Source organism: Diadema antillarum, unplaced genomic scaffold (assembly GCF_040938485.1).
Source record: "Diadema antillarum isolate AM-2024a unplaced genomic scaffold, OU_Dant_1.0 seq00000398_RagTag, whole genome shotgun sequence".
Taxonomy (NCBI): domain Eukaryota; kingdom Metazoa; phylum Echinodermata; class Echinoidea; order Diadematoida; family Diadematidae; genus Diadema; species Diadema antillarum.
In genome coordinates, this window is record NW_027271389.1 from 1,018,109 (window position 1) to 1,040,000 (window position 21,892).

At 36.8% G+C, this 21,892-nt stretch overlaps 1 protein-coding gene across 1 annotated transcript in view; it reads left to right on the forward strand.

Annotated features, from left to right (window-relative positions):
- Window positions 1-10,803: 10,803 nt before the first annotated feature.
- Window positions 10,804-21,892, forward strand: part of LOC139732026 (PPP2R1A-PPP2R2A-interacting phosphatase regulator 1-like) — a 20,191-nt gene continuing 9,102 nt past the window's right edge. Inside the window, exons 1-4 of the mRNA XM_071642902.1 lie at window positions 10,804-10,906; window positions 13,956-14,594; window positions 15,111-15,195; window positions 16,578-16,669. Of these exons, the coding sequence (XP_071499003.1) occupies window positions 14,245-14,594; window positions 15,111-15,195; window positions 16,578-16,669 (527 nt within the window). The 5' untranslated portion in view covers window positions 10,804-10,906; window positions 13,956-14,244. The remainder of the gene's footprint in view (window positions 10,907-13,955; window positions 14,595-15,110; window positions 15,196-16,577; window positions 16,670-21,892) is intronic.

Genomic DNA, 21,892 nt, shown 5'->3' on the forward strand with positions numbered 1-21,892 from the left:
CAATTGTAATATTTGTTGATGACAATCTGAAATGAATCATATATAAATATGTTTAAACTATGTGTATATATTTACTGATATTGATTATTTATGTGAAACTTCAAGTGTGATGTGATATAGTTGATGACAATAGTCGTTTGATGTAAGGCGAGTGACACACTAACAGCATTATGTATTTTTGCTATTGTTGAATTTCTTTCTTTTCACTTGTCTCACAAAATGTGCAGAAATTAGAACACAGTGAAATGTACCATCTATGGTGTATGGTGGCATGTCGGTACTGCATGTAGTAATTGGATCTACATGTTTTCTCTTGTTAACCCCAAACCAAACATATATGTCTGATGCTATGCCCTTTTTCCGGGCGTAGGAATCTGAGTTTCCAAAGATGTCTGTTACGTGTTTCTCTTCATGCTTATTCTATCCAATTATTTGTCAATTATAAACCGAATAATTGTGTAGTTGATAGGACAGGTAGAATACACTCCAGTATCTACGGTTCGCATTGATTCTGTACCATCCTGATAATTGCTGTGCAATCAAGCTCATAGACATTCCGTGTATATACATAGTCTGCACTTGAATATTTATGAGATGTTTAGGAGGATGCCTGTGTGCCTTGCTGGACCTTGAAGTGCCGAATTTGAGATGCTATAATAGTGAGATCACCTTGATGATATCATAATTACTCAGATTAATTGTGTATATTGTGGATGAATTTTTAGTGTTATTTCATATTTTCACTGAGGAAGCAATCAAATGCATACAAGCAAGCAATCATGAAACCCAAAGTTCTCCACTGGACTGGCTAAGTTTAATTTAAATCATTATATTATCTATAGTTACGTTTGTTTCTTTCTCTGTGCCATGATGTGAATTTGCTAATGTTGTGTTCATTTCATTAGTAATTGCCTTGAATACACATGAGATAATGCATCAGAAGTATTTCATATACATACGATCATGATCATACCATTAATAACTTCATTATGAAATGACATATATCTGATTCAGCTCTCTCCAAATCTAAAATTCCATGTGGGTCCATAGATTTTAATGTAAATATATATTTCTATCTTCTACTTTTATGGTATAGCAAATGTAACAGACAGATTTGATTCATAAAGTTGTTTGGACATCGCATTACATTGAATCTCATCTTAGAATGAAGCTATAATGAGTGTGTTGTTCTCTGAATATACCATGTTTGTATGTATGTATGTATGTATTTATGAATGTACATAAAATGTCACAAAATTACGCAGGTTGTTTTGCTAATAATTTTGGTATTTATTACTCAGGTGGTGGTAGGGTACTAACATTTAAAAGACAATTATAAATAAAATAAAAAAAGAGAAAGAAAAAAATAGGAAATCACTTCTCATTCAACAAGACTTGCTATTGTCTGCCTCCAGAGACCGAATTCTCTGTAGGTGTAGGCTATCAACAATGGGTACGTTTGAGCGCTCTAAAGCGAACCAAAGCGAACCAAAGCGAACCAAATTGAACTGAACCAAATCATACGGTACTGAACTGTGCCAGATTTGGAGTGTGCGAGTGCTCTGTTGAGAAATCGTACCTCATGAGTTATTTTTAGAGGGGGTCACACATTTTGTAGCAAGAGGGTCATTCACCTGGCACGCTCAAACTACTCACAGCTGTCCCGAACAAAGAGAATGAACTCTTTGCATTATGACGCTTGTGCACAATATGCGCATTCTTCACATGCAAACTTTTGGTATGCTTTTGGTACCCTTTTGGGAAGTGGTCCACTTTTGGCTCAGTACAGTATGGTACAGTACACTTTAGGAGCATTCGAACGCTCCTCTGGCGCTGGTTTCAGTATGGTACGCTTTAGGAGAGTGCTCGAACGCACCAAGTAATCCTCATACCATGATTCTAGGCCGCTCTTTTTCCTCTTTTTTTTCTGAGTGATATCCCTCTCTTTCAATTCTGCCTCTGTGTCACACCTCCAACTGTCTCTCCAAATGTCATGTCTGAAAGTTTTCTTCTCCTTTGAAGTCATGTGGTGCACCACCTAGAAGTTATGCGCTCAACCACAGGTGGTACCCAGATGCAAGGTGCACAGGCGGTACCCAGGTGACAAAAGAGAGCACCTCAGTAATCAGGACTAGCACTCTCACAGCAGAAAAGACCTCCCCCTGCTGCGATTTTGCTCTCTCTTTCAATGTGCTGGCAACAATTAATGTGTGTGGGCTTTGAATTGGATCAGCGAATCAAAATGCAGTGTAAAGATTACATTTTATAATAGCAAAAAGCTCGTTGGAACATGCTTTAGTGGAATACTTTATTTGAAAGATCAAATATGCCAGATTAAAAGACAGGTAACTGACATGCGTGAATGAGTGCATCATGGGAAAATAAGCAAGTTTTTTAAGATTACCTTATTTTCATTTCATTTCAATTTGCGCATTACGAAGAGAACAAAAATACATGAATTTGAATTCTTTCCTAAATTGTTCTGAACAAATTCTAACATTTCATTCAAAATCTTACATGGAAATACAACATTTAATTAAATGAATGTGAAACTTTTTCCTCATCTCCATTTTTTTTTTCTAGGAGCTAGAGCTTCAGGCAAAGGGTCATTGTTTGTTTGTTGTGGTTTGGTATTTGTTCACCAAACTAATGATTGCATCCAGCTCAATCCTTCTCAATTAATGCGTGAAGTACTGTTACGATCGAGTATTGCAATAGAACCCAGCCCCGAAGCACTTTCTGCAGTACACTGTAATGACTCACCATTGTTGCAATTACAATGACAGTGATTATGAAAACATTCTTTGAGTGCTAGTTTGCTGTTGCCATGGTAACTGCTTTGATAAGAGATTACTGTTGTAATTACTGTCTTAGTGCCTCTGCCATGAAGATGGATAGATTTCCCGATAGTCTTAACATCAGACCTTTTTTTTTTTTTGTAAAAGCTGCAGCTCCAAGCATAATATCTGCCCCCCTGAGGTCTGAGGAGAATATGATTGAGGTGGATTCAGGTGGCCATTTTTTTTTTTCTTTCTCTCAGTGTGTACAATGCGGAGTTCAAACCTCAAGGAAAATCCTCTTTATTAACTTTTTAAATGTCTTCTTTTTGTGTAGTCCTGTAATATCCCCATTCTTCCATTGCTTCTCTTTGAAGGAAAAAAAGAATTGAAATGATGCTACCTATATTCAGATACAAAACCCAGGAACAAGCGGAGCAAAGAACTTTTATAAGCATGAAAGCTGTGTAGCATACATATACAGTGGACTCCCATTATAACAAAGTCTTCAGGATCGGCAGTTTTCTTTCGTTATATGTGACAGTGCACCTCAAAACGAACATAAAGTCGCACACACTGATTTTGCTTGAGGACTGAAAATAAGTGAAATGGGTCAACCTAGCCAAACTTGACTTTTTCATATTTTCTGAAAGAGCGGGTCTTCTTTTACATTATGCTAAAATTTGGTATCATAAAACGGGCAGGAAAGTGTGTTTTTTTAGCAGTTTATCTCGAACATTTTGGGTAGAATAGTGTGATTAGCTGTGTCTTTAGAATCCCCTTTTCATTTCTGAAAAACCTTGTCCACACTCTTCACTTTCAACTCTAATAACTTTTGAAAGGATAGTGCTACTGCTTTGAAAGTTGGCATTAATTACGGACAGAATGTGTTAACGAGGCATGCTTAATTTCAGTTTAATCTGATAATCTCGTCATTGTTGTTACTCTGGTGGTTTACTTCCTGTTTTTTGTCCCATTCATCGCACAGTCAGCATGGTTTGGTAAAAATTAAGTGCTTGAATAGACATTGTACTTCAGAGCCTCTTTTCTCAGTTCAAACTTTTCCCGAGTTTGTACTTTCTTTCCAATATTTAGATAGGTTAGGAGAGTTCATTTGATTTGAGTTATACATCACTTTAAAGCTTAAAATATGTTCTTTCAGAATATGGTCTTAACTAAAAAATCATGTCTGGTGACTTTTTGTTTGTTTTGAGGTGCAGGGTCACATATCAAAATTTTGTTATAACCAAAGAAATAGAAAATAAAAAACATGAGCGGATGATGTTGCGACCTGAATTTGTACTTCATTGTAACTGGAATTTCATTATAACCGTGTTTGTTAAACCGGGAGTGCACTGTATTCCCAGTGACGGTAGTGTGCGGTAAACAAAATAAGAGATGAATCTTATTTTATTGTTTTTTATGGTCAGCAAGCTCAAGTAAATGCCTAGATCGACACTTCTGAGTTATGCGTGAAGTACCGTGTTGCAATAGAACCTAGTGCCCCACGCACGAAACAATTGGTGCAGTACACTGTCGTAGCTCACCATCGTTGCATTGGCAGTGAGTAAATGCGATATAAGCTTTTAGTGTTACCGGCAGTTGGTTGTGGCTATGGCATTTGTTGTAATAGAAAATTGTTGTTTTATCAGGTCTGTTTTTTGCGATGAAATGAGTCTCATACTGTTCATTTACTTTGCATTCAATATCCCACGATACCTGTGTTCTTCAGTTCTGCTGGAAAATGTAGTTTACCTCACTATTTCGTGAGGAAAAATACGTTTTTGCTTTTGTCACGAATTATTATATGAGACAATGCAATGCACTTTGTATATAACTCTTTCAACAATTGTCAAATTGATCTTTATTTGATATTAACAGGCACTTTCTTTATGTGTTTTATGTGTGAAACTACTTGATACATTTTGTGAAATAGAAATATATTGTTCTGGTGTAACATTCCTTGGATTGTTTTTCTCCTCCAATCCTTGTTCAACTATATATTCAGTGAAGCATCACATTCTATCTGCCAATATTATCCCTCTTCAAATCGTAAATGGAACTTAATTTAAAGTATCTGAAGTGCAATGCCATGTCATCTTAAAGTTGACTTTAATGGGAAGATTAATGTCTGATGAACAGAATGGTCTATCGTTTCAATAATAGTTGGCTAAAATGAGAAAGTTATTGAATTTTTAAGTTACACATAGTCTTGCAAGAAATAGTTTTATCATAATTATCACAAATATATATATATATATATATATATGTATATATATATATATATATATATATATATATATAGATAGATATATAGATAGATTAAAAAATGCTCACATAACTTTTCCATGTTTGGTTTGTACTTAAGATTCTAAATCACACTTTTGGAGATTGTCGTGATTTGTATTAAGTCACATTTGCTGAATCAATACAACTCTATAGAAGAACTTTATGTCAACCATGTAATTCTTTTTGAATGTGCATCAAAATGGGGGAATTTTGTTAGCGAAAACTTGTTTGTAAGTCAATGGAAGTCGAGTGAAGTGATCACATTGTTGTTGTCCTCTTACCAATCTTCTTGTTTGATTTCAGTCTGATTATCAACCAATCTGAGAATAGAGTGGAAATTTGATGAATTGTCCGTCCAATAGTAAGTGAGCATGTGCCTTCAACCTGTGGATATTTCCTTGCTGTCAGATTTTTCTGAAGTGCATTAAAATGTTTTGTCAGTCCATTATAATGGCTTTTGTTGTTGTGATTTTTTTTTCTTGGTCAATTAAATCTGAGAATGGTGATGTGTCGTAGGATATCACATGCGTTGGATATGTATGTTAGGAGTATGATTCTCATGTGCTGATTGAGATTGGAATATTGAATATATCAAAAAGTATGTAGGCCTATAGAATATGCACACAAAATATGTATAAAATATTTATTTATTTGACTTGGCTACCAATTTGAAGATGGTGGCTTGTCAGAAGATATTGAAGCTGTATGGATATGTAGGTTGTGAGAATGATATGTGTTAGTAGAACTTGAAATGTTGAAGCATATTCAAAGATTACATACTGATAGGATGTACACTAGATGTACACAAGAAATATGCACAAATTACATAAAATGGCCTTGACAGTGAAATCATCATCAATCATTTTATGTTAAGTATTCAGTTTGTGACTGTTGTTCTGTATTTCCTTGGAGTGTTCAATACCTGATCATGTGGGTGTGTGTGTAAATTAGTTCCTGAATTGAAAATTATTTATAAAGCTCAAATATAGTGCTTTCCTTCAAAACAAGAAAGGACACTAGAATATCACAGTGAAAATCACATCAGTGGCTAAGAGCACAAAAACCATGTGCAGCAAAACGCATATTCATACACTTTTCGCAATGATACACACACACACACACACACACACACACACACACACACACACACACACATACACATACACATACACACACACACACACACACACACACACATACACACACACACACACACACACACACACACACACACACACACACACACACACACACTCATGGAGTCTTGCCTAAATATAGCCCTATAGTTAATTTTCCGGCTGTATTTTTATTTTCAACATATCTATGCCGATGCCTGAGACAAATTAATCATTATTTGTAATATCAGCGTAAGTACTGCAACATACACCTTGCAACGTGGTTTATCCCAGGAGATTCAAAAACGGGAGTTCCAACTGGCTAGAATTCAAACAACATACTTTCAGTTTTCTAGGGATGCACAAAAGAATTCCACAGGTGCATTGTGCCCTTGATGATCGGGGTTTGAAGCCGCTGTCTTTCTGATCAGTCTGAAAGTTTCTTAAGTTCATATTGATGTCGGGCGTAATTTGCTTGTTTATTCATAAAATGAAATTAGATTTCACCTAATGATTAAAAGTCCCGTCCAGCAATATAGGCCCTACTATAAAGTGAAAATCAGAGCTGTGCGTTGTATAAGGATTTGAAGCTGCACCCTTGTGGAAAGTCCATTTTATCACTTTTTTTCCGACAATTCCGACAAATAATGATATGAAATTTTACTAAAAATTCACCAGCTTTTCACCTTTGATAATATCAGTGCTGTTTATTAAAAAAGAATCCATGGAATTTCAAAGTTTTAAATATTTTGCCACTGTCTCCTTTCTATATCTATTACGTACACAATGGGAAGTTGCATGAATCATAACCGCTCTAACCATAACAATTCATCCAATATTGCCTCTTACGCCATTATCTACTTGAAACTCGGGAAATATAACCCCCATCAGGTCAAATAAAAACAAAGTAATAATCAAGAAATGCTTTCCACCAGGGGTTACAATTATCGTTGTTCCGGCCGCAATAAAAAGGAGGGCCTCGATATTGCCTTCCTTTACAGCTTTTGGAACTCGTCTTTGAGGTTTATAGGGGATAGTGGGTTTTCATTTTTGCGTGAGGCAATATTTCATGATGTTGCCCGGAGATTTGAATTCGCACAGCCAATGAAAAGACTACATCTATGCTTCAAGTGTATGGAAGGATTACAGTTCGTTATTACGAAGGTTTGATATTTCGAAGGTTCGTTAATCCGAAAATGACAAAGGGTTCATTATTCCGAAGGTTCGTTAATCTGAAACGAAATAAGGTTCGTTTATTCCGAAGGTGCGTTAGTATACTTTTTTTTTTTTTCATTTTCTGATTACAGAACTTCCACAATAACGAACCTTATTTCATTTTCGGATTAAAGAACCTTAATAATCGACGAACCTTCGGAATAACGCCACAAGTCTTCGGATTAATAAACCCTATTTCATTTCGGTTCAACGAACAATTTGTGTGCCTCAGAATAAGGAACCTCCGAAACAACGAACCTTGATTATTTCATTTCCGGATTAACGAACCTTCGGAATTAGAAACGTCACCAGTGGGAGACATGAAAAAAAAAAAAGAAAAACCACCACCACCACCAACAAGAACAACAACAACAAGCGAGCGAACGAACAAACAATATCCCAACGGATTCTCTTGCTGGTTGTAAATGCATCAGAAGCATATGCGATGACGGTATTTAAAGTCGTCAACTGCAGTTGGGAGCAACGGAAAACAACAGGCAGATGGAGGGAAGTCGTATTCCATCTCCCGTAAACAGTAGTAAAAGACATAACATGTGGATATATTCAGGTGTGATATGTTTTGTCTTTTCATCCTATATCCTATCTAATTTTAACGAAAGCACACCTTCCTCTTTTTTTTTTTTTTTTGAAGCATTTTCCTTTTCAATTCTGGAAACAAGTTACTCTGAACGCCACATATATATATATATATATATATATATATATATATATAAATCTGTGTTTTTTGTTTGTTTGTTTGTTTTTTTCAAATGATGCCTGCAAGCCTTCTTCTGTTTATCCTCTCCAAGGTATCGCTTTAGCTTTTTCTCACTCAAATCAAATCAAATCAAATCAAATTACAATCAAATCAAATCAAATCAAATCAAATCAAATCAAATCAAATCAAATCAAATCAAATCAAACCAAACCAAACCAAACCAAACCAAACCAAACCAAACCAAACCAAACCAAACCAAACCAAACCAAACCAAACCAAACCAAACCAAACCAATCGAATCAAATCTAATCTAATCTAATCATTCAGTGCGTTGGCATGTAGGCCAATCTGACGGATTCTTCACAGTATAATTTGTTTGGTAGTGGAATATAATGTTTGTGCACGTGTAGAACATGTAGGTTTCTTATTTCATTTTCATTTTCAAAGATCAATATCAATCCAGCTAATCAACTTCACTGATTTTACCTCATTCTCTTTAACCCAAAGCTGGCTTACGTTTCATACATCCGGGTTCACGACCCAAAATTACTGTAACGCTCTCGAGATAGGAATGAAATAGGCACCATACGTGAATACATTCCGCTCTAAAGGTTATGCAAAACCCCACTCCCACGGAAAGCGATATCAAAGGCAGAAATCTATATATCTTTCGTACCTATATTTGTTTATATTGCATCCCTTGAATCCATTGTTTTTCGTTATTTGGCACAGCTCTCATGTTTTTTTTTGTTTGTTTATTTGTTGATGTTGTTTTTACGTCTGAATTACACTGTCACCATCGATGTCTATAAAGATCTAACAGTATAAGAACTGTTTAAAGAATTCACACTTACGTCGTCGCAAAGTCTATCGCTGATTGGAAAAAAAAATGATGATAATATCATCCTAAAATATTGTATCGTTTACTGCCATAACAATTGTTTACTGACAAAAGCAGCAGTAAAGGGCTATCCATGAGATTTTTGGAGTTGAAGACTGGCTCCTCATCACGCAGGCAATAAATATCAAAATGGGATCCTATATGGCTCCTTTAGGAGGGGAAAAATAAGATCATATGAGGACGGGACGATCCAGGGAGAGGGAGAGGAAGATAAAGAGAATATGAAAAAGGATGAGAAAAGGGATGGGGAAAGGAGCTGCGGTGGATCCAGGCCAGGGTGAAAGGGACGCACCTCCCTTAGAATTTTTCAAAAGGTATGTATTTTTTATGATTATTTTTGTACTTGTCAAATCATCTTTGATATATAGCGCGGGTTTTCAAAATTTTTCGTCGTGTTCACAGTCAAATATTTTGTTATTAAACTTATATCAGCAAACCACACCTAAGAAGCGACCCTTTTCCTTACTTTCAGATTTTAATTACGATAGCGCGCAAATTTAGACTGACACCAAGGGTAATTATTTTAGGAAAAGTGGTTCAGGTACTGTGTTGTGCGCCAAAAAAAAAAAAAAATGTTCTAATGGACTGTAGATGAACATAGATGTTGAAGACAAAAGGTAACCAAAACAAAACAAAAATCAAAACAAAAATGTGACAGGACGATCTATAGAGTCAGCCCCTCTTTTTGTGTGCGTTTATTGTATGAGTTGATGCAGTTCTGTTGTTGTTGCTCATTCTGTATGATTACATTTAACGGAATAAGCCATGTAAGGTCTCAAAAAGTTGCATTTGGTCTGGTAATTATAATCTTAACTAAGACACCTAATCGTACCATAACTTTTTTTTTAACTTGTAGGTTCATCCTTGAGTCCGTTGTGCAGTATAAGGTCCTATAGGTATATCATTATTTTCCTTTGAATGCGCCTAAAACTGATGAAGTCCATCATTCATAGTCTATTCTATCGTCACTCAAAAGTAAGAGATATTTCATTTTCCTTTTTCTATTCTAAAAAACGACCAATCCGATCTTTATTGAAAAATACAATGACGTTGTAAGTTAGTGTTTTTTCTCTAAAAGTACTCTCAAAATGAACTTTTTGAACATTTTTTCCCCAAAAAAAGTCCTTAAAGTGGGAGGGTCGAGCATCCCCCTCACACATCCTCCGGGATCCCCTTCCTCGATCGCTTTGCTACCCCTTTTCCTTTAAATTCTTGGATCCGCCACTTAAGAGAAGAACACGAAGACGCCGAAGAAGAAGAAAAAAAAAAAGAAGAAAAAAAAAAGAAGAAAAAGAAGAGCTGCTTACAGCGGGATAGCAACTTGCAGGCAGAGAAGAAAATTGGGAAAAGAAAGACAGGAAAAGCGAGGATCAAAAGAAGTATTGATCTAGGAAGGATGAACAGAAAGAAGAATAAAAAGATGAAGAAAGATATTATGATGATGATATGATGATGATGATGATGATGAAGAAAAAGAGGAGGAGGAGGGGAGGAGGAGGAGGAGGAGGAAGAGGAGGAGGAGGAAGTAGAAAACGGAAGAAGAAGAGGAAGGATGGAAATAGAAGAGGAAGAGGAACAGGACGAAAATCCAATATTCATGGCAGATTAAATACTAAAAGTAGGCCTAATGACGTTTCATTGAAACAGAAGCCGGTTCTCAGCTCATACATCCGCATGTTGCATCGATTCTTATTTCTTCAGACGTCTATTGACTGTCTGGTCTTACGTACGTCTGTAGTGTTAGTAGTGCAGTGTTGCACAGCTAGCAGTGTGTGGTTTATGTGTAGTAACAAACCTGCCAGTGACTGGACTGGGAAGGGAACTTACTCGCTGTGTCTGCACGGGATTAAGACGCAGACGGAGAATATGGATTCTCTTTCATCCCTCTAATGTGAGAATTTGTATCAAAATCTTATGATTATTGCCATTTGTACGTATTTATCAGCATATTTTTAGTGTATATGCCTTGATTTTTATTTTCATCGATTGTTGGTTTATTGAGGCGGTCCCATATACTAGCATTGGTGTTAGTGTATCTTTTGGAATCTGTGAGTAGATATTCGATAGACCGGTTTACTGTAAATAAACATGGCACTGTATGTGCTTGCATTATGATCCAATAAGAGAATACTTTGCTCTATAAATGACATGTTTTTCCCTTCAGCTCACGTTTAAGCCTGAATTTCACAAGGTAATGGCGTCTGTTTCACAGTGTTTGGTAGGTTCCAGGATCTCTTCAACTGTCGAGCTGTCTAACTTAGATTTTAGATATTTAGAAGAGAGAAGTAAAAACTACCACAGAAACAGCGCTTCACTTGTCTGTGAAAGAAGCAGCTGGAGTGCAGTGTTTGTCATTTTGCCAATGACAGGCAGCTTTTCAAATAAAGCAATTGTATTGTCCTCGTAAATAAGGAGTGTCTGAGTTTCAACGGTCACATAAAATTCAAGCCCTGGAAAATGCTGCATATATGCTCACAATTTGGGGAGCCCCCTTTCTCTCAGGTTCATAATTGTTGCATACACCATGCAAGACTTGCACTGCATGTTTACATTACAGTATCACCTTTAATCATGTTTGTAGGAAACTATGTTTTCAATTGCATTACAGCTGGGAGAGCTCGAGAGATTTAGATGTGAAAAATAAAGATAGATTATATTCTTAGAAACACATCCAGACAAAAACAATGAGGCTAACACAGCGATAGTCAAATTACTTTGATTAGAGACTCGTGTTTGTGTTGTCAGTAGAAGTTGTTCTGTTCAACTTTGTAACTTCATCATAATGTGTCTTGTATGTACTTGCATGCCACTTTAATAGAACTGCTACCTCGGGTGTACTTTAATACATACAATGTACCAATACAACAGTTATTCAAAGAAGACCAGCAAGGAGAGTCCTAACTGCGACCAGCAGCCCCATACGCATAGTGTAATGGGGCTGCGCACTGTAGCATTCAGGATCATGACTGGGCAGTATCACGGATTTAAATATCAACTTAAAATCGAAAAATTTCTTCAATTTGAAGACTTACCAGTGAAGTTGAAGTATTGACAACAGGCTTCGGGCAACGTTTGGTTCTGCCAATAGTCCCTTTCTTTTTGAATTAATGACTTAATGTGACTCGGTCGAGAGGAACCTGGGTGAGCTACAATAAACTGAATTGATGGCCAGCGCATGCGCACACAGACATCTGATCCGGTCAATGGATTTGAAATTTTGAAATTTGTGCGCATGTGATGTGTGCGCATGCGCTGGCCGTTAATTCAGTGTAGCTCTCCCGGGTTCCTCTCGACCGAGTCACATTAAGTCATCAATTAAAGGGGCATTCCAGATGATTTTCGTAATTTTACATCATCTGGTAAATAGACAGCTCCATGTGATGACATAAATGGTACCTTGGGGTACCAAATAGAAATCATCCATTTTGTTGAATTATTTTTTTTTAAAGGTTGTACCCTGGGTTGCTAAAAAGTGGGAATTTATTCTAGTGTGACCATGAATGCATAGTATAACATGCAGTGGCATGGGAATGACTAGATGTACACGCACACACAGTGCATGCATTTCTCAGCGCCTGTCCTCGAGTGGATGTGAGGTGGCGCTACACAATGTGGTACCCCGGGGGAATGTGTGATGCATCGTGCATAGATTTGTAGAATTTATTGTGGTCCTTGAGCAGAAAAACTATACCGGTACTCTGAAAAATCTTAAACAAAGTACACTGAACAATGTGATGACATAGGAGCCTAACATATTTCAGAAAAATCAGTGTACAGAATTTAATGACAATACCACTTACTTAACATGTTTACCTGTTTAGAATATATGCATGCCTTCTTCTTTTGCTCTGTTTTTGTGAGCCCCAACTCATGCATTCTTATGGTGAGGCTGCCATGTCATCAACCTTGTTCATTGCAGTTTGAAAATATTCTTATTCCTCATCCTAATCACTATGAATTCTGAAACTGTGTACTCCTAACTAATTTATAGTTGTTCAAATTTAAAAGTCTGAAAATCATCCGGAGGACTCCTTTAATTATCTAGTGAAAAGAAAGTTATGAAATCAGTGATTGATATTCATTGTAAAATACAAGTGAGGATTTATCTTATTTGTGATGTCACAGTCACATTTATCAAGATGGCTATGCCAAAGAGATGTTAAATATTTCAGCAATTTATTACGTCATAAACTTTCTTGATACTTGTCTGATGATATATAAATTGTAGTTTTGTCTATTGAGTATTCATAGTTTTTCTAGCTTTCTTTGAAATATCTTATCAAAATAGAGTTGGTTTTGATGAAATACAAATTGTACATAGGATGTCAAGTAGCTGTCAACTAAAAATTCTTTGTGATGTCTGATCAATGTGATCAAATTTTATGAATGTTATAGTTTCAATTGCTAGCCTCTTTCGAAGGCTCTTACACTGTTGGTAGCTCTGACAGTTGTGAGCAAGGTGCTGAAGAGTTGACTTTGAGCACATCAGCACAAGGCCCTTCTGAGATCTGTGATTATAATTATTATTATGACCAGGAGAGAGCCTAACTCTCACAAATCCCTCTATACTGAATAATTAATGCTGTCACTTTGACCATTCCAATTGCTCGATTTGCCCAACAGCTGTCTGTGCAAACTGAGTACTATGCATTTAGCTTCTTTGGACAGGACTCCGCTAGGTTGCAATTTTTGGTAGCAAAAGCTGGTGCTAAAATTAAGAAATTCAAAGATGTATTACTAGTTAATAACTTTCGACAGACTTGCAACGAACCTCTTTGCTGGGTCTCGACTTTCACTAGTAGCTTGACTAGTCTCACGTCATAAACCTCTGCTTGCTCCGCTTGTAGTTTCTATAGTTGCAAACAAGACTAAGCTGTTATGAGACTTTGTGAGAATTGATTTTCTGTGAATGTGTGATTTTGCTCTCTCTTTTTGTGCAGCACTGATGACCAGGACGCATGCTATGGCCCAGTGATTCTATGATTAGTTCGTCTTGCTTTGCGACTGGCACATCGGAGAAGCCCGCGTCAAATGCTGTATAATCCAATGGAGGCTTTGAAAGATGAGTCTCAATCAGGACTCCTCAACTGAGGGGTGGTTACCTAGGCATCATTCAGCGAATACCAGTGCAATGGAACTCACACTTTGAGGTTATACAAGGACTTGGTGGAAACGGAAGATAGAGAAGAAAAAAAAAAGATCGATGGGATACTTGGTGCATTCCCTTTTATGATTTATAAGAATCATAATGCGCTGCAATATCCGACTTATTCCGTGATAAAGAAGGGAACGACATTGTACGAAAGGGAGGACTCTTTTTTTTTTTTTACGTACGGCGTGGAGCTCAACCGGTCATCCTTTGAACTGGAGTGGTCAGCGGGAGTTGGTTTTGACCTCAACCCTGAATGGCCTGACGAGGAGATGGCCGCGCACAGTGCAGTGAACAGTGGCTCGGACTCTCCCGACGAGAACCGCATGGACATCAGTCGCCCGGCGACCCCCGGTCCCATCAGTACCCGCGAGGAGGGCACCTTGCGCCGGTCCAACAGCGCCCCAATGTTCAATGGCCCCAACATGACGTGAGTAACTTTTGTAGTCTTCCCTGTGGCTTTTGATGGGATCACTATCAGAACAAATTTTGCCAATACAGACCTTTTTGTGTGTGTGTATTTTCACAATCTGGTTGGAAGGTCATCTCTTTAACTAGAATGATGCTGCATGAAGAAAGAATGCAGTTCTATAATTCAGAAAGTCAGCTAAGAGTTGACATCACCACTGAGAGTCTTTTTTAATAATCAATTATCATTTCTTGACAGAAAATTGTTTTATAAGAGAGATACTCCAAACGAACGCAGAATGACGCGACAAGTGGAAAACAAGATACTTTAAGACTTGCCCTGCTGTGTTTGTCTACCAGCATGATACATGAATCGTCTTTTGCCATTTTTGTTTTCTGCGGATCAGCACATTCTAATTCTATTTTTGATGCAAAATCTTAAAATGCATTCTGATTTTATTTTCAAAGCAAAATCTTAAAATGTGTTAAGCAATCCCATGGTAAACACATTACTCTCCATAAAAATGTTTTTATACAGCGATGACTCCCCTGTGTTCCAGCCTATTAGAGAAAAGCCTCGTGTTCGGCGGATGAGTGCCCAAACCAGTGATGGGACCAAACCAGTAAGTTACCCCGTTTGTGCATTCATGACATACACTCTGATCATGCTTGTCCGCTCTTCCAGTCAAAATGAAATACAGTATGTCCTACCTCCCCTTAAAAAAGAAAAGAATAAAAAAAGATACAATCAAATTTCCGCATTGATAACTTCCAAAATGATTGAACAATATGAATGCTATTTCAGGGTATGAAATTCTAACTTCTTACCTTCATCTTGCAGAAGATCCCATTCAATTGGTTACATGGTCGCAGAGAAATGTGGATCATTGTAAAGCATGTCATGGGTCCATTTTTCCAAGTTTAGCACTTTGATGCTCTTGGCATCCATACAATTTTGTATGAATGAAAATATTTTGCTTAAAACTGACAAACAACTAAAAAATGAATTCAAATATGTAAATATACATTTGTTCATGATTAATATCTTCATGGAAAAGAGAAAAAAATCATTAAAAAAAAACATGAAGGAAGGGATTCCTGACATGCTCTGCAAAGATCACCATTTCTATGTGACCACTGAAGCAAATCAGATGGGGTTTTCTGTAAGATGACGGTAACAAGTTCTACTGTAGTTTCACACCTTGAAATTGCATTCTGATTGATTCACGATTTTTAATGTTATTGTTGCAGAAAGTCCGATTGTAATTTTTGGGGGACATACAATGTAGAGTAGAACTGGAATATCCAGATCCTATGTGATGCATTACATTTTGCAATGTATACTGTATTTAGTATGTTTAAAAGATATTGTATAATTTAATACAGTTTCATGCAATTTTCACAAGCAATGATTTTGAAGTGTAAACTAAGTTTGACTATAGAAGTTGTAGCCTTGGGTTCTTTGTTTTCGTGGCATTTTTCCAGAAGACAGCATTATTTTACTGTAAAACCTTACACCAAGGCATCGTCATGCTCTGCAAATTCTTTAAAAAAAAAAGGAGGAAAAAAAAGAACGAAAAAGAAAAAGAAAAAGAAAAAAGAATGGAAGGATACATTGAATTTCTCATTTTTACAGTGATACATAATGATGCTGAGACTTGACGTGGCAAATGAGCTCTAGATGTGAGTTGCTGGCAATCTGCATTAAGGCCATATTTGTGTGACCATACCCGCATTAATGGTTTGTTTATGTTGGCTCTGTACATTAGAATCGTTAAAGTGATATAATCAAATACAAAATGTTGTTTCCTATTCCGGGCTAATGACATACACAGTGGCATAGTGTGCCGCAAAGGATAAGAAAAGAGCTATGGACAGAATTTTTAAAGTACCTTAGTTGTAGTAGAGTGACAGTTGAATCCACTGTATAATGATGAGTGAGTCGTTTCGACCATGAGACCACTGTGATTGAAGTGGGGGCTTCTTGGTATTTCTGTCTCTCCAGGTTTCAATGCCGGTCAGAATCCCGTCCAGAGTGAGTCAGATCAAACAGGAAGAGACGCTCGACATCATGAGCAAAGAGGCAGAACATGAGAGGTGAGACAGACAGACAGACATACAGACAGATACAAGCATACATGTATACAATCATACAGACAGATACAGACATACGCACATGATTACAGTACATACACACATGATTACAGTACATACACACATGATTACAGTACATACACACATGATGCATACAAACATATCATTGTACAGTGTGCTCCTGTAACAAACATGGTCATAACAAAATATCTGGCTACACCAAAGTAGAAATTCGGGTCCCAAGATTATTATCGGTATATCTTTATGTACCTTATTGTTCGGCTATAACAAAATTTCAATATGAATTTCAATATATTATAAAACTACCAGTCCCCTGGACTTTGTTAACGGGAGTTGCCTGTAAAAGGTGTGCACACGCACACACGTACATGTACATATACACAAACATACATATAACATAACACATACCTTAAAAGTGGAAACTTGTGTGAATTATTGTTCTGGCAGAACCAATTTCAGTGACTTACAGCTGTAAAATGCCTGTTTGTGTTTGTGCAAGTGAAAATATTAGTGAATATGCTTTGATACATGTACAGTATCTCCCATAAATATTAGCTTGTCATCATTTTCATGTTGGGTCAGTAGAGTTCAATATTTACAAAAATTTCAACTGTGCAAAGCATTTCACATGCATACGTACAATGGTGTATGTATTTCACATTTTTATGCCTCCGCCACGAATTGGTGGCGGAGGCATTATGTTTTCGGGTTGTCCGTCCGTCCGTAATGAATTTTGTGGACAGCGTAACTAAAAAACCTTTTGAGGTATCTTAATGAAACTTGCCATGTATGTGTATTAGGGGGTGAAGTTGTGCCTTTCGACTTTTGGGTGCACATGCTCAAGGTCAAAGGTCAAAAGGTCAAGGTCAAATCCTTAAAATTTCACTATTTCCCCCATAGATATGTATGCAATGCCTGAAGATATTTTCTTGAAACTTAGTGTATACATGTATTACCCAATTAAGATTCTCTGGTGAAAGTTCGGGGCCATGAGATCAAAGGTCAAAGGTCAAAGGTCAAAAGGTCAAGTAAAAATGTTAAAATTTCACTTTTTTCTCCGCATCTTGGAATTTGTTCAAGGTATCTTCATGGAACATACAGTAGTATGTATGCATGTACTGACTGGCAGTGATTATATAGGGAATTTGGGGTTCATAGGGTCAAAGGTCAGGGGTCAAAGGTCAAGGGCAACACTTCAAAATGTTACTATTTCCCTCATATTTATGCAATGCCAGCATTATTATTATTTTTTTTTGTAACTTGGTGTATGAATGTATAACCAAATAGAAATTATCGGGAAGCTTCTTTTTTTTTGCCAAAAAGGTCAAAGGTCAAAAGGTCAAAGACCAAGTTAAAGTGCTGAACTTACTTCTTCCCCCATATCTTGGAAGTGGTTCAAGTTATCTTGAAACTTAGTACATATTTATGCATATTCCGCCTGACAGTGCTTCTCTTATGAATTTTAGGGTCAAAGGCCAGATAAATGGTAACAATTTACTATTCAATACAGAAATTGCACTTTTTCTCCATACCTTGAAAATTACTCAATGCATAAACTTATGAAAGGGTCAAAGTCAAGTTAAAGTCCTTAAATCCCCAAATACATGCTCTCCTATTCATCCAATTAAACCTAGGTCAAGGAAGGTGAACATTCAACACATTTGTGACAAACATGTCATTTCAGTATTTTGCCAGTTTTGTGAAAATGTAATCACACATTGTCCACATGTACATTGTACTATAGACCTATTAGAAGAATTTGGCGGAGGCATACCAGTCGCCATAGCGACATTTCTAGTCAGTGCATGTTTTCTTCTTTTTAACAAATATTTTAATTCTGCAAAGCATTTTGCATTTACAGTGCAAATCTTCTTTGCAAGCAATATTAAGACAGGTGTGGCAAATTAACCTGTTGAAGACGAGTTCCGAGTATACTCGAGCAGGTGTCCATGGGAAATGCGTGTTGTAGCAAAATCAGCTTGTCCTCAATGGGTTAATATTTCAAGAAGGATATTGTAAGGCCTAAATTTCACCTAATATCATATTAGGCCTATGATACAACTTCATTGACTCTATTTGAACAAGGCAAACAAGATTGCTTATGGATAGTGGGGGGGGGGGGATGACTTCGACTGCTATTAATTGGTTGATATCTTGCTGTCCTCGTGTTTGTTCAGAGATTTAATGGCCTTACCATGCTTTTGGACGTTCTTTCTTATGAAATTGATCGCTTGTTTACAAATGTTCCCGATTTAGTGTGCCCCAAAGAGAGAGTCACTCTCCCTGAAATCAGTTAAACAAAAACAACAGCTCAACCATACCTTATCTGCAAAAGGCAAGAATTGAAAATATTTTGACCATAAGAATGTCAGCAGATCAGATACCGTGATGTTGATTACGCAGCCCAGAGTAGCTGCCATGATTAAAGACAGGCTTACAGTTTAAATCCCCATTCATCATTTAAATGCAGACACACACATACACAGAAAATGTCTCTAATTTCACTTCTTTGTAAGATGGATATTTCTGCCATGACTCGCTTCTTGACACATCAAGGACATTTTGTTTTTCAAAAAAAAATTTTCCAAGGATAGAGGAAGCGGATGCCTTCACAAATAGCTTGAAATTCTATTATCTGTCTGATTTTGCTTTCATACTGGTTTGCTGCTTTTATAATACATTTCATTGTAGGCATTTTTTTTTCTTTTGGATATGTTTCCTTTAATTATATTTTGTGAACAAGCTGTGTCCTTGAGTCATTTACCGAGAGCAATAACATGCAAGAAGAATCAATAATTATTATTGATTATACACTGTATCTTTTGAACCAGCTCTGCCCTTGAATCTTCTGCCAAGAACAATTTTAAAACATTTAAGAAGAATATGATTGCAATTATATTTTGCATACAATACTACAAATTAATAGCAGAGTTTGAGGTGATGGCAGCATTGCTTCTAGAAATGTTCATGAGTGGTTGTGTCCAATATCACTGATTAGTGAAAGAAACACATGTGAAAATGATTAATTCAATGGCTTTCTTAATTTATGTTTGTCTTATATTGATCAAACTTCTAAAATCTAATCTTGTCATGTAATTTACTCTACATAATAAAGTTACCTTGAACATATTGCGCATACATTGTACGTGTACATTTAGCTTGGAGGTGGGGGAGGGGACTCTATTTCCCCCATTTTCAAGTTTCTTATTCCTCTAATTTCAATTTTGTCACGGTTTTTCGTGCTATTTTGCAGTGCTCAACATTTACATGTAATCAAATGTTCGACTTTCTAGTCCACTTGACTCAGATTAAGGAAGTGTAAAATGAATGCACTTGTGTCTGCATAAATGATAAAAGAGATTGAAAGCAACAACAACAAAAATCTGGGTCAAAGGTCACGCTGATCTCTTCAGTCTTCATTTTTCATGCTCTCACACCGAACTGAGGCGTGTATTCTTAAATACTCAAACCCTGCATGGACATGTATGGAAAAGTTGATCCGTTTCCAACATCTGAAGGCATAGAATGCCAAGTGCAAATGTGCCCCACCCCACTATATTTAAAAGAGAAAAGCAAAGAAAAAAAAAAGAACGAGATTTGTAAAAGGTCTATCGAGATTTGATTTTGAATCTAGAAATACCGCTAGACATGAAATTCTATAGTTTAAATGTTTTGTATGATTTCATGAATTTATGATATTGTTGGTAACCATAAAAATGAGATGTACATGTCACATTGTACATGTACAATATGTAGTTGTAGATAGGGAATTCTAAAGTTTCATGTGTTGTATTTCCTTAGATTGTGATAATAGAGGTAACCAAATATTAAATTATGTAAAGAGTTGGTGATGTCATGCCTTTACACATTTCCAGTTGACTTGACCACAAATGTTCACTAAATTCAACATGAGGAAGAAGAAATGAGGAAGAATGTATGTTTGCAGTATGTTGTAGAGTCCTTTGCGGAATGAGTTTTCAAGAAGGAACGGGCACCAGATTTTGAAATATTGATAAAACTAATAAGTGAAGAAAAAATGCTCAGCTTGCAAGTATAACATCTGACCAGGGCAGTGAATATTCTTCTGAAAAGTGTGGGTATTCTATAGAATGAGACCATTTTTTTTTCCACCATAAAGAAATGTGTTGACTTCAATGTGTGAGACATTGATAAAGGCACTAATTTGAATTGATCAATACGTAGCCATGATGAGACTAATAATCTAAAGTGTCTGATAGTATTGAAGCCAGAAAATGGCAATGCATCAGCAATGACAGATTTTATGGCATTTTTCTTCAACACCTGAAAATTTTCGATGTTCATCACTTATAAGCTCCAACTGTGTACTTTCCGCATATGAATGAGAAGTGACAGACTATTATAGCTACCTCAACCTGTCGCACAAAACTGTTTTTGTATTCAAAGCAGATATGAAGCTACAGTCAAACCTCTCTTAGCGGTCACCTGTCTATAGCGACCACTTGTCTATAGCGGCCACTGAAAAATCCCCCCGAGAGAAAAGCCCTGTTAAAGACCCTGTGTATAGCGGTCACCTGTCTAACGCGGCCAGCGGCCACAAATTTTGTTTCCCGCGGTAGATTTTAACCTGTCTACAGCAGTCAAAAACCCAGTGGAGCCATAGCTGAGCCGATAATTCAGCGTGTTTTTCTGCTTTGTAGCCGTGCAGGCAACGTTCAGTGATCGCCACCGCTGCATTCATCCCTCATTCAGTCATGATAATGCACTAGTGTTAAAGCTTTCTTCACGACAATACACATACTGCTGTGCAACAATTTCATATACACCGCCATATTAATGCATGAAACACACGGTGTGTGCATATGTACATGTAAGGATACAACAATGATACATGTTCATGTAAGCAATGCACACAAAGTTGGATTACCTGTCTATAGCGGCCACCTGTCTATAATGGCCACTTTTTCCATCTCCCTTGGGTGGCCGCTATAGACAGGTTTGACTGTAGTTCACCACTTGTAAGTGGGAGGGTTATGATTTGTCTTTGCCCATATTGAGGACCTTACATCAGATTTTATTTTCTTAAAATCTGTTGCAAATGCATCTCTCATCTGTTTGAACAAACAGTTCATCATTATAGGGAGGAAACCGTAATGTGCATCCTTCCCTTGAGCTTGTAGAGATACATCTAGTTTGTATAAGGATTCAATGTTAACATTTGATTGA